Source organism: Cebus imitator, unplaced genomic scaffold (genome assembly GCF_001604975.1).
Source record: "Cebus imitator isolate Cc_AM_T3 unplaced genomic scaffold, Cebus_imitator-1.0 Scaffold136, whole genome shotgun sequence".
Classification (NCBI taxonomy): domain Eukaryota; kingdom Metazoa; phylum Chordata; class Mammalia; order Primates; family Cebidae; genus Cebus; species Cebus imitator.
The window spans coordinates 760082-772895 of record NW_016107451.1 but is presented as its reverse complement, the minus strand read 5'-3'; the positions used below and the strand labels follow the sequence as shown (position 1 = coordinate 772895).

At 48.4% G+C, this 12814-nt stretch overlaps 2 protein-coding genes, 1 long non-coding RNA gene and 2 other non-coding genes across 10 annotated transcripts in view; 2 read left to right on the top strand and 3 right to left on the bottom strand.

Moving 5' to 3' along the window:
* TSR1 (TSR1 ribosome maturation factor) overlaps positions 1-9375 on the bottom strand; it is a 12993-nt gene extending 3618 nt beyond the window's left edge. The window contains exons 1-11 of one of the 3 annotated variants that reach the window (XM_017541635.2): positions 9226-9375; positions 8930-9033; positions 8427-8646; positions 8190-8324; positions 6810-7234; positions 5530-5689; positions 4936-5093; positions 4469-4662; positions 3222-3384; positions 2512-2622; positions 1685-1817 (exon numbers count right to left, since the gene is read on the bottom strand). In XM_017541635.2, the coding sequence (XP_017397124.1) occupies positions 1685-1817; positions 2512-2622; positions 3222-3384; positions 4469-4662; positions 4936-5093; positions 5530-5689; positions 6810-7234; positions 8190-8324; positions 8427-8646; positions 8930-9033; positions 9226-9322 (1900 nt within the window). In that variant the 5' untranslated portion in view covers positions 9323-9375. Of the gene's footprint in view, positions 1-1684; positions 1818-2511; positions 2623-3221; positions 3385-4468; positions 4663-4935; positions 5094-5529; positions 5690-6809; positions 7235-8189; positions 8325-8426; positions 8647-8929; positions 9034-9217 lie in introns of all 3 variants that reach the window. The other 2 variants (XM_017541634.2, XM_037743156.1) reach the window with 2 other exon arrangements.
* LOC119473172 lies at positions 1464-1556 on the bottom strand. Its single transcript, XR_005202376.1, has one exon. It is a non-coding gene; the product is annotated as a small nucleolar RNA SNORD91 family (small nucleolar RNA).
* Positions 2275-2369, bottom strand: LOC119473173. The gene has a single exon (XR_005202377.1). It is a non-coding gene; the product is annotated as a small nucleolar RNA SNORD91 family (small nucleolar RNA).
* Positions 2618-6814, top strand: LOC108313309. Its single transcript, XR_001829022.2, has 2 exons — positions 2618-2696; positions 6448-6814. It is a non-coding gene; the product is annotated as an uncharacterized LOC108313309 (long non-coding RNA).
* A 299-nt stretch (positions 9376-9674) lies between the features above and the next one.
* SGSM2 (small G protein signaling modulator 2) overlaps positions 9675-12814 on the top strand; it is a 48337-nt gene continuing 45197 nt past the window's right edge. For 2 of the 4 annotated variants that reach the window (XM_037743154.1, XM_037743155.1), the window contains exon 1: positions 9675-10663. In XM_037743154.1, coding sequence (XP_037599082.1) covers positions 10607-10663 — 57 coding nt within the window. In that variant the 5' untranslated portion in view covers positions 9675-10606. The remainder of the gene's footprint in view (positions 10664-12814) is intronic. The other 2 variants (XM_017541633.2, XM_017541632.2) reach the window with 1 other exon arrangement.

The window sequence follows — 12814 nt, the reverse complement described above, 5'->3', positions numbered from 1 at the left end:
AAAAAAAAAAAAAATTTTTTTTGTAGAGGCCAGACATGGTAGCTCATGCCTGCAAATCCCAACACTTTGGAAGGCCAAGGCATGTGGATCACCTGAGGTCAAGAGTTTGAGACCAGCCTGGCCAACATGGAAAAACCCCATCTCTACTAAAAATACAAAAATTAGTTGGGCGTGATGGCACTTGCTGGTGGTCCAAGCTACTCCGGAGGCTGAAGCACCAGAATCACTTGAACCCGAGAGGTGGAGGCTGCAGTGAGCAGAGATCATGCTACTGCACTCCAGCAGGGTGACAGAGCAGGACTCTGTCTCAAAAAAAAAAAATTGTAGAGACAAGAGTCTCACACCTGACCTCAAGCGATCCTCCTGCCTCAGTCTCTGGAACTGAGACTTTGATTTAGTTCCAGTTCTAAGGATCTGCCTTTACAAAATAAGCAAAGAAGTAAACAACATTTTATGCATACAGATATAATTCAGGGCAAAATATTAGAAATAGCCTAAGTGAGGCTGGGCGCAGTGGCTCATGCCTGTAATCCCAGCGATTCAGTAGGCCAATGCAGGCAGATCACGAAGTCAGGAGTTCAAAACCAGTCTGGCCAATTGGGGAAACACCATTTCTACTAAAAACACAAAAATTAGCCAGGCGCAGGGTGGCTTGCGCCTATAGTCCCAGCTACTCAGGAGGCTGAGGCAGAAGAATCACTTTAACCTGGGAGGTGGAGGTTGCAGTGAGTTGAGATCATGCCACCGCACTCCAGCCTGGGCAACAGAGTAAGACTCAGTCAAAAAAAAAAAAGAAGAAGAAGAAGAAATAGCCTAAGTGCTCACACATAGACAGTCAAATAAATATCAGTACATCACATATACCAGAATATATGCAAATGACAACAAAGCCTTAAAAGTGTCATTTAGCTGGGTGTGGTGGTATGCACCTGTAATCCCAGCTACCTGGGAGGCTGAGGCAGGAGAATCGCTTGAACCCAGGAGGCAGAGGTTAAAGTGAGCTGAGATTGCACCAGTGCACTCCAGCCTGGGTGGCAGGGCATCTCAAAAAAAAAAAGTCATTAATTAATCTTATGGAAAATTGATCAAAATCAACTAAGTGATAAATGCAATGTTTAACACCATATTTACAATTACAATCCCAATTGCGTTTAAAAAAAAAAAAGAGAGATCTAGATGAAAATGTATAAAGTAATAATGAATTTTCTAAGGTAATTTTATTTTTACATTATTTTCCCAGTTGTCTAAAATATGAAAATAGTTATTTCATCCTTAAAAAAAAATCAGAACTATTTTGAAACAATAAAAGGATGATTAAATCTTGGCTTTTTTTTTTTCATCTTTAATTCACCCATTCTAATGCCAGTTTTGGCATTATATGTGTGAGTCACTGCACCCAGCCTAATGCCCTTTTTATAAAGCTGCCAACTTCTACTCAAAACCTACTCTGGAACAAATATTCATGGCAAAAAAGCCTCAGTACAACACAGGTTGCATCACTAGGATGCTTCAGACAGGTTCAGACATTTTGAGTAAAAACATCATTGGCTCTTTAGCCAGAGTATGGAGAATACCTCTAATCCAGAGATATAAGATTTTGAAACTGACCCTTCTGCACCCCTTCACCACAAGTCAGTTTCCCAAAAGACAAGATGGACAAGAACCCAGGTTCCCCACCGCTAACCTGCAGTGTGCTGAGAAAATAAAGGCGAGGCTCGGAAGCGCCTGAATCCGCAATGGAATATGAGTTCTTCCTTGGCTTTTACAGGTTCAGTGTTGCCAGGGTCACGCCTCACCACCATATTCAATACTGACATCTGAGAACCAAGTAAGAAAAACAAAAATCTTCATAGTCTAAGAATACAATTGCCTAACTTGAAAGAAGGCAAACCAAACTAGCAGATTCAGATTCATTCTAAGAACTGACAATGCTAATAAATGGGTGGAGTATAGATGCAGTAACACAGATTCATCCTTTACCTCCACCAATGACTGACATTTAAGCCAAACATAGGCTCATCAGAGCTTTCATGCACCCTTCAATGCTAACTTACCTTTCTGCATCTAGCAGAAAAAGAGCTCAACATCTGCGACAAAAATCAGTGGCCTTCAAGACACTCACCACAATCTCAAAAACACACTCGCTCAAGCCCCTTCTTCCTGAACTATGATATATACAACTGTTGGCCACCAAGAGAAGAGAGATCTGCACCTTGGCATAAACCTTTATGTTTAAGGCTGCCACCCTTGTTCTAAATCTGGTCTGAAAAACATACTTGGAGAAGTCTCAGAACCACACAGAGATTGCATCACTGAGATGCTTCAGACAGGTTCAGACAGTACGAATAAAACCATCACTGACTTCTCTATTATTCTCCAATTCCTAATCAGAAAGGCAGACTTTTTGCATCTCTATGAGCAGAATGTTAGTCACAAAAACAGAATTTTAGACTATCAGAAGCAGCTGGAAAGTTTCAAAATTCCCCATTTTCCCACAAGACACTCATTTACCTTCTGTTCATGAGGTAGTAAAGAAAATGCAATCAAGGGTGCTCCTTGCCTGAAGTGCTCGACCACTGAGACAGGAACTTCAGAGACATGAATTGTGACATACCAGCCAACCTGCCATAAGAAAGCAGAAAGCAATGGAGTTACCCCTCAAAATCCTAATAATGGGGAAGCTTTCTCCAAATATGGTGAGTCGTTCAGATGACCTTTTTAAAGCCAACCCCACCCTTCAAGATGGCTTTACTACCCAGATTACATTTTTTCATTTAACATGGCGGAGACCTCTTTTTGAGATGGAGTCACTGTCGCCCAGGCACAAGTGCAATGGCACGATCTCTGTTCACTGCAACCTCCTCCGCCTCCTGGGTTCAAGCAATTCTCCTGCCTCAGCCTCCCAAGTGGCTAGGATTACAGGCATGAGCCACCACACCCAGCTAATTTTGTATTTTTAGTAGAGAAGGGGTTTCTCCATGTTGGCCAGGCTGCTCTCAAACTCCTGACCTCAAGTTGCCTGCCCACCTCGGCCTCCCAAAGTGTTGGGATTACAGATGTGAGCCACCGCACCTGGCCTGTTTCCAGTATCATTCTTGTCGATGACTCAGGGGCTCCCCCAATCCCCCAACACAACATATTTCCATGCCAAGAGAAGGAGTAAAGTGGGAGCATGTTGACAAATGAAAGCAACATACAAGATGGACAAGGAGGGCAGATACCTCAGCTCCTTCAACCTCTTTTTCTTCAATCTCCTTAAAGATGCTTTTCCTGCTATTAGTAAAGTTCTGAAACTGAAATATCCGAGCATACTCTTGAGGAAGGTTTTCCTTAGGATCCCATGGAGATGTCCGGAAGCTCTTGAGGCCTCTGTATTTCTGAAATCTAGAATATTGAAGATTTTAAAGAAATTAAATCAGATTTATATGGTGTTATATACATAGACTCAAGTCACTGCTAAAATGGCTAATGATCTAGCTGAAAAGAACTCCAATCACTATCTCTCAAAATAAACTAACAGCTTAAACCAAGACCACACTGCAAAACAACTTGTAACAAGTTATATCAGAACCAAACCCAAGCTTCCCACTGACAAAAGACAAAGGATTTATAGTGGCTCCCTGACAAAAAAGATGTTTGGTAATGAGCTGGTATAGTTCAGATGTGTGTCTCTGCCCAAATCTCATATTGAAATATAATCTCCAATGTTGGAGGCGAAGCCTGGTGGGAGATGACTGGATTATGGGAGAGGTTTTCTCATGAATGGCTTAGCACCATCCCCATTGGTGAGTTCTCATGAGATCTGGTTGTTTAGAAGTGTTAGCACCTCCTGCCTCGCTCTCCTGTTCCTACTCCGGCCATGTGACATGACTTGCTCCCCCTCTGCCTTCTGCCATGATTGTAAGTTTCTTCAGGCTGCCCCAGAAGCTGAACAGATGCCAGCACCATGCTTCCTGTACAGCCTGCAGAACCATGAGCCAATTAAATCTCTTTACTTTATAAATTACGCAGTCTCTGGTACTTCTTTATAGCAATGCGAGAATGGCTTCACACATAGCCTTATCTCCTTAATATCCAAAATTAATTCACTGGCTTTAGTCACTCACCTCCGGAACAGATAGAATCATCTACATCTTCACTCTTCTACTTCTGCTATTCTACCCAAACCCCCTAAAATCTCCAAACATTATATATTTCAATTGAGTATTGGCTCCTTTGGGAAGAAGTATTTGCTAATTAACCTTAGTATTTTTCCTTCATTAAAGTCCTGTAATAGTAGTCTGTACCACAGTCTAGAACGTCATTATAATTACCATTTCCTGTATGTATGTATGTCTTGCTTTCCCATATTAAACGTTAGCTCTTCAGGAGCAGGAAAAATGTGTTTTTCTTCTTCTGCATCACAGTGACATAGCTCTGAGCCAAGTTTTTAAAAACCTATTGACTTAATTTAGACTTGCTGACTAACCGAATTCTAGCAGCCACGTCACGGGGGGTGTCCACCTCATCTGGAAACATCTCTTCCAGTCTTTCTTGTTTATATTTCTCCAACATTTTTGCCTCAGCTTCTTCATCTACTTTCTTATCATAAAGATCATCATGCACAGACTCCCCTATAGTCATAGTTTCATATTCTTCCTCTTCTTCTTCACTACTCTCATCCTGTAGAATAAAGGATTACTTATTTCAGAAGAAATCCACACCCGTCTCTACCCTAAAGGCCAATAAGCTAAGAGTAAAATAATTTTATTAAATACCTATTCCCAACCAACATAAATTCTAATACAGCCTAAAGTGGAAAACAAAAGCCTTATTCCTGGTAACTACAGAGTCATTCCTAAGAAACTAACCATACACACCCCTCAAGATCACAATTGCACTTCGCCTTATGGTTGAAGCTAGACATAGAAATGGTCTAAGGCTTCATTTCCTTACCTGAGATTCTTCTTCCATAAAATCCTCATGTTCCATGTCATCATATTCATCTCCTTCCCCATCACTTTGGCTGCCACTATCCAAAATCCATTCAGCTTGGTAACTGGATGTTCCTTTGGGGACCTTCTTTACCACCTTAGAACTTTCCTTCAAGAAATCTGTAAAGGCCCAAACAAATTAAGTAAATTATAGACCTCCTTTCCCTATGCCTCTGGTTACTCTCACTCAGGCAAGGCACTAGACACTGCTGCCAACATGGGAAATTCCAGCAGACACTGTAACAGAACTACTTCCAAATTTAATTCAGTTGCCTCACAACTAGCAATACTTACACAGCTAAATAAGCCCTGCAATGAATCCAGAGTTGTTTATCTGTTCATGATAAAACATTAACACAAGTAATTTTGGGAAATGGAACAAAGCTGTGTCTAATGTTTGTTTAGTGAAAACATACAGCATTTGAGAGTGAGGACAGACTTTCAACTACAGTATATCCCCATCCCGCTCTATCCCATATGGTCCTCACTCCGAAGAGCTACAGGAAATCCACAATTCCAGGTCAGATGAATTACAAACAAGTTTACCAATACCAACCCTTTGCCTCACTCAGCTCCTCCTCAGTGGGCCATGTTTGCTCCCCCTCCATTGGATCTGGGATAACCTCTGTTTGCAAGGATTCCTGTTTATCAGGGTCTGCCTTCATTAGGACCTTTAGGTCTTCTTCCATATCATCTACAGTATCCGTAGCACAAATCTGAAAACCAAAAGCAGGTGATAGTCAACCATTAACCAAAAATCTCCTAAATCAAACACAGTAACCAGAAAGACCCAGAAATACCAATCCTCATGTAGAAAATGAATGCAACAAAATGCCAAAACTTGTAAAAATTTTTCAAATGACCATTTTCTAATTTCCAGGTTTTTTTTTTTTTTTTTTTTTTTGACAGTCTCACTCTTGTTCAAGCTGGAGTGTAATGGGTCACTGCAACTTCCACCTCCTGGGTTCAAGTGATTCTCCTGCCTCAGCCAGATTACAGGCATGCGCTACCACACCCAGCTAATTTTGTATTTTTAGTAGAGACAGTGCTTCTCCATGTTGGTCAGGCTGGTCTCAAACTCCCGACCTCAGGTGATCCACCTGCCTCAGCTTCCCAAAGTGCTGGGATTAGAGATGTGAGTCACACACCCAGCCATTTCCAGGGTATTTTAACTCTGCTTGGCTCTTGAGGTCTTTCTGATTCTGTCCCTACTCCTACCCGTTTATCACATACCTCACTCCCATCAAGTTGATTTCTTCAAAGTTCAAATAAACCCTTTAATCCACCACTGTGACTAGATTCATATTGTCTTTATCTTCTAGTATATTCTTTTATCCCTCTTCAACTCATAAATCACATTCATCCTTCTCAACACCTAGCTCAAGTCTGATCTCTTCTGTAAAGCTTGCTAGTCTACTTTCTAAACTTCCATAGTAGGTCCGTACCTCAACTATATGCTATCTCTATTTTACAGGTGCCATTTTGTTCCAGCCCAATTAAGTCCCTTAAGGAAAGCAACCACGCCGTGAGTGTCTTCTATAAACTCAGAGCCAGTTGCAGTGCAGAGTATATAAAGTGCTGGATAAATATGTAATTTACCAACATATTTATAACTGACGATTGCCTTACTTCAGACTGACAGTCTTCTCAATCCCCTAAATGCACAAAACTGTCTTCTCTGAATTTAAGTTTCCTTCCTGTGCCAACTTGTTTTGTCTTTCTCTTTTAACTCCAGATGCGACATTTTTCAGTACACTGTGACAACTTTCGTATGAATATGAATTAAGAATATGTCTTCCCCCCTCAAAAAACAGAAACAAAAAAAATCAGTCTTACCTCCATTGCCATGTCTGGGTCCTTCTGGGATTTAATTACTCTAGGATTTAAAGGGAAAGGGTCCACAGGGGCATCTATCTGTTTCATCTGGAAATCGCCATGTCCAACGATATGCAGCAAACTGTTTACATTCAGAGTCTGCCCTCGAACATAGCCTGAAATTTTCAAGTTGCCCACCAAGTTATTCCCTTCACTAGGAACAAAATCAACAGCATGGGCAAACAGGTAGGCTCGCCGGTCCCGAAAAGCAAGATGCTGTTGCTTCTGGTTAGCCAACTGCCTAAGCAGCATCTCTGCCTCCTGCTGAGTGTCTAACAAGAGGAGTTTGTTATCTGGAAAGCGCTTCTCCACTGCTTTACTTAGCTTCTTCCTCGCGTCTATTTGTTTCTTCAGTGGGAGGCCAGAAATCCCCTGGACAGCTAGTGCTGTAAGCAAAAGAGAAAATGCTTTGTGACCTATTGCTTCATTACATAAAAATCTCCCTTAAGGTCAGGCACCGTGGTTCACACCTGTAATCCCAGCACTTTGGGAGACTGAGGTGGGTGGATCACCTGAGGTCGGGAGTTCGAGACCAGCCTGACCAACATGGAGAAACTCTGTCTCTACTCGAAATATAAAATTAGCCGGGCATAGTGGTGCATGCTTGTATCCCAGCTTCTCAGGAGGCTGAGGCAGAATTGCTTGAACCCAGGAGGCGGAGGCTGTGGTGGCCCAACACCATTGCACTCCAGCCTGGGCAACAAGAGCAAAACTCTGTCTTAAAAAAAAAAACAAAAAAACAACCCTGCAGTTCACAACCTAACAGCTCAGTTGCAAGCCCAGAGATCACTGGGAAACCCAACACTTAACTACCCTAAAGGAATTTCACAGTGAACTCAAACTTCATATCCTTCTCTTTTTTTTTTTTTTTTTTTTTGAGATGGAGTTTCGCTCTTGTTACCCAGGCTGGAGTGCAATGGCGCGATCTTGGCTCACCGCAACCTCCGCCTCCCGGGTTCAGGCAATTCTCCTGCCCCAGCCTCCTGAGTCGCTGGGATTACAGGCACGCGCCACCATGCCCAGCTAATTTTTTGTAGTTTTAGTAGAGACGGGGTTTCACCATGTTGACCAGGATGGTCTCGATCTCTTGACCTCGTGGATCCACCCGCCTCGGCCTCCCAAAGTGCTGGGATTACAGGCTTGAGCCACCGCGCCCAGCCCTACTTCATATCCTTCTCTAGGCAAAGGACAACCAAAAACAAAAAGGCATCCTGAGTGAGAATCTGTAAACAATGGACCAACTTTAATCCGTATGTGTACACCCCACCACCAGCTGAATATGACCCATCAGTTGTATTCCTGTACCAAATACAGGTGCACAATAAATGCTAACTCACTTACTATAGGTGGGAAGCCCCTGGGCAAAGAGGCAGGAAAGACAGTAATCGCCGGTGCTGTCCCAGCCTTCAAGTGGATCAAGTAAGAAGAGGATGGTATCAGCTACTTTAGCCATGTCTAACACAGTGTGTAGATCCCCTGGAGACAGAAGTAAGAAGGGGAGGTTGGCAGCAGCACATTATGCTAAAAAAATATTACCACTACTCAAACACAATAGAAAACATTGTTGTATACTCTAACCTGGTCTTGCTGAAGTGAAAAACCACCGATGTTTCAGGCGGGGGCATAGTAGCATAAAGCTGTGGGTGTTTCCCAATTCATTCAAGTGTACTCTTCCAGTGTCCCTATGCTGAAGCAGCTGAATGGCCTCTGGCAGGGAAATTCTGTTGTGCAGGGGCACCACCAGTACCTGATGAGGAGGGCCATCCTTGCTACCCAGCTGTCTCTTCTCTGCCAGAACCTGAAAACAGATACCCGAGAACATCTCAACATCTCAGTACTTCACTCCAGCATTGCATTTCCCCCCACCCACAACCAGCGTCTCTCTGGTAAAAGGTCCCACGTATGCCGGCGGGGTGGCAGGAATTCTGACCAAATAAAGGAATGCCAGACCTGCACACTCGACATGTGCTCTAGGGCTATTCTCTGTCCCTGGATCCTCCACCCGGTCTCATTTTCCAGTTCGAGGCATTAGCCACTTAAAAGGGCAGAGGAGCCACACTCCCAAACCCCGCTCCTCTCACCGCCTCCTTCTTCTGCTTTCGGAGCTGGCTGGCGCGATGCCTCTGGTCGACTCTGCTGAGTTCTTTTCTCACCTTCTTGCTTAGGGTTTTCAGTGCCAGACGGCCTGGAGAGCAGATTAGAAGGGGCTGTTGTGATCGGTCCCACAATAATGTCAGGAAAAGGGACCCCTCTCCGCCCACCTTGAAAGGGCCTTTCGCGTGGGGCCCAGACGGGAGACAGCAGCTCAGTCTGGGCATGGGGAAAAAGACTTAATAACGGCCAAATAGCCCTTCTATCTTCTACGCTACCTTCTTACCCTTGCCGTCCCGCTGTGCTGATCCCCGACCCCGATGCCGCCCGCCTTTGTGAGCTTTATTCTGCTGCTTCAGCGGGCCGGGCCGGTGGGCCGCCATACCGCAGCGCGCGTGTTCGGAGTCTGCAACACTTCCGGGCCAGGCCGAGCGCTTCCGGTCCCGTCCACGGGGGCGGTCCCTCCGGGGGGGCGGGGTTCCCTGCGCTACCTGCGCCTCCTGCGCCTCCTGCGCCCCCTGCGCCCCCTGCGCCCCCTGCGCCCCCTGGCGACGGTCTTTTCCAGCCGCTCCAGAGCGCCTCGTTCGCCGCTTCGCCCAGCCGCCGTGGGAACTTTTCCCACGCCGCTGTGTGCGGTTGGGGGCTAGAAGACGCCGGATGTGGACTCTGGAGGCTCGGGCTGTTGGCCCGGCAGGGCTGTTTGTGCCCCTTGCATTTTCACTTTTCGCTATAAAGCTGCATCACATAGAAACATGCTGACTGGAAGGCTGCGTTCGTGCGGAAGAGGCCCAAGCCGCTCCTGTCACCTGGGTTCGGGAGCGTTGCTCTTCCGTTTGCAACAGCATGCGTTCTTCATCACTTTGAGCAGCCTTTCCTCTCCCTCGATTCCCCAGCGAGGCTTGGGAATCGCGTAGAAGACACTTCTCTCACCTTGCCCGCCGGTCCCTGTGACGGCAACCCGCGCCCCGCCTCCCACGGAGCGGCCGGAAGGGCCCTGTGGGACGTGGCGACCCGGCGAGGGGGACTGGCCGCGACTCTCGGGCCCTCGGGCTCGGGCGGCTGCGCTCCCACTCATCTTCCCACAAACTTGACGACGGCTCGGCGACGGCCGCCCGAGATTCCGAGGGGCCACGGGGCCAGGCTGCACTGGCTTCGCCATGGGCAGGCTCGGACCGCAGGGAACCTCGTCCCGGGCCCCGGCCCTTTCCGTCCCGTCAGGAGAGCTGGCAGGGAGAAGTCAAGGGACCTTCGGCGGGACCCAGGCTCGCTCTCAGCCGCGGCCTCCAGGGCAGGCGGCTCACAATGTGGCTTCGCGCCCTCGAGGCGGGAGCGGGCGCGTTGCCATGACAGCGACCCCCGCGGCGCACGCCCCGGTCTGCCGCCCTCAGACGCGCGCGGCCTCTCCCCGCCCCGATCCCCCGTCGCTGTGCGCAACCCCCCTCCGGCTGTGGGAAGGGGCCGGGCCTGCCGCCTGACGTCTGTGCGGGCTCGGAAGATGGCTGCGGAGCCGAGCACCGGGCAGTGGCTGCGGCGGCGGCGGCGGCGGCAGGCCGGGAGCGCGGCAGGCGGAGGCTCCGCCTTGCGCGTGGGGCGCTGAGCCGAGAGGCGCGGAGGCGGCGAGGGCGCGGGGGCTCGGCGGGCCGCTCGGTGCCGCCTCCTGCCACACCATGGGCAGCGCGGAGGATGCAGTCAAAGAGAAACTGCTGTGGAACGTGAAGAAGGAGGTAAGTCGAGGCAAGGACCCCGGGGGGCTCGCGCCCTCGCCCGCGCGGCCCAGGGGGCCAGAAAGGTCCGCGCGCACCCCCCGGCGCGGGCACCCGGGCCGAAGCTGGGCCGGGCGGGGCGGGTCCTGGACGCGCAGCGCCTCCCTCCCCTTTCTCGCTTGGGGGAGGGCAGCCCCCCTCGGCCCGAGGGGCCCGGCCGGCGCTCTGGGCTTGTTTGCTTCGCAGCCCCGCGGCTCCCTGCCCTGTGACGGCAGCGGCGCTGGGAGCTCGAGGCCGGGGGAGGGGTGGCGGGGATGGCTGGAACCGGAGCTGCCCATTCAGTGCCCGCGCCGCCGGGGGAGGGGGCGGGGCCCGGGCGAGCTCTGGCGGCGCAGGTGGGTGTCGCGCGGGCAGAGCGTCCCCTTGTCCCAAGTGAGTGCGGGCTGAGCTTCCCCTCCTGTGGTCCGACGCTGCCCCCTCCGCTGCGCCTCCAGCTACCGAGTGCTAGCAGCCGGAGGGGTTCGCCGAACACCTCACTGTTCCCTCCACGCCCACCTCCTTACCCAGGGACCAGGGGTTTGTTTGAGAACGGTTTGTAACACTCGGATGTTTTTGCCTTTCGAGGAAAGTCGCCTACTTCAGAAGGAGAAGCAGTGCTTCCTTCTACTGACTTTGTTTATCTTGACCTGCCCAGAAGCCCATTTCCATTTCGGGTGGCGGGCAGTGCCCATATGAATGACTCACTCCCGTATGAGAGCTGAAGAGCTCAAACCCGCAGCGCAGATTAGAATGCGTTGGGCCTCCTTCCCCTGCCTGCCTCTGAGGCTATTGTGTGCCCAGTGAGTAAACTCCACGAGGGTAGGAGACCCTCTCTTTCGTCCACTGCCTGGTATCGGGTTCCTGGCCCACTGTAGGCACCCGTGGCTGTTTACTAAATAAATGTGCTGATTTTGGAGCTTTCGGGCCTGGTGTTTGGAAAGCATACATTTTGGAATAGTCTGGACCTAGTTCTGTGTGACCTTGAGTGAGTTACTTAACTTCTCCGAGTCGAGATTTCTTCCTCTCTATGCCGTCTACATTATATATAAAAGTTTACCTCATGCCTGTAATCCCAGCACTTTGGAAGGCCAAAGTGGGTGGATCACCGGAGCTCAGGAGTTCGAGACCAGCCAGCCCAAAACCCATCTCTACTAAAAATACGGAAATTAGCTGGGCGTGGTGGCGCGTGCCTGTAATCCCAGCTACTCGGGAGGCTGAAGCAGGAAAATCGCTGGAACCTGGGAGGAGGAGGCTGCAGTGAGCCGAGTTGGAGCCACTGCACTCCAGCCTGGGCCACAGAGTGAGACTCAGTCTCAAAAAAAAGTTTCCCTTAGGCCGGGCACGGTGGCTCACACCTGTAATTCCAGCACTTTGGGAGGCCCAGGCTGGTGGATCACTTCAGGTCAGGAGTTCGAGACCAGCCTGACCAACATAGTGAAACCCTGTCTCGATTAAAAATAAATAAATAAAGAAAGAAAGAAAGAAAGAAAAAAGAAAGAAAGAAAAGAAAAAAAAAAGTTTCCCTTAGTGGAGCCCTTCTTAGAGTTTCAGGGTTGGGGAAGAGTCTGGGCTCTCAGAAAATCCTGGAAAGCTCTAGATGGTTCTCATGCTTTAGCCATGGCCTAGCTACTATGCCCTAATGTTTGTTCCCATCCCTCCCCTTGGAAAGATGTCACCTTTCCAGCTTGTGGGAGAAACTTCATTAGATAGATCTTTGCTGTGAAGAGGCCAGGGGTATAACAAATCAGCATTTAAGCCCCAATTCTCTTCTCCCCAATGAAAAGAGAAATCTTGATTCTCCTCCAAAAGGAAGCAATCTGGTGACAGAGACTTGAACAGTATAAACAAAATAGAAAAGTACCTAAACCCACACTAGAGATGGATATGCTGGGATTATAGCTGTGATCCAAATTTGGAGGTTAGTCAGAGATAATGGGAAATGTTTTTTAAGAGGATGATGACTCTTTCCACCAGTACTTAGATACTGGGCTATACTGCTTTAAAAGTGATTCCTGCGGGGCGCGGTGGCTCACGCCTGTAATCCCAGCACTTTGGGAGGCCGAGGCGGGTGGATCACGAGGTCAAGAGATCGAGACCATCCTGGTCAACATGGTGAAACCCCGTCTCTACTAA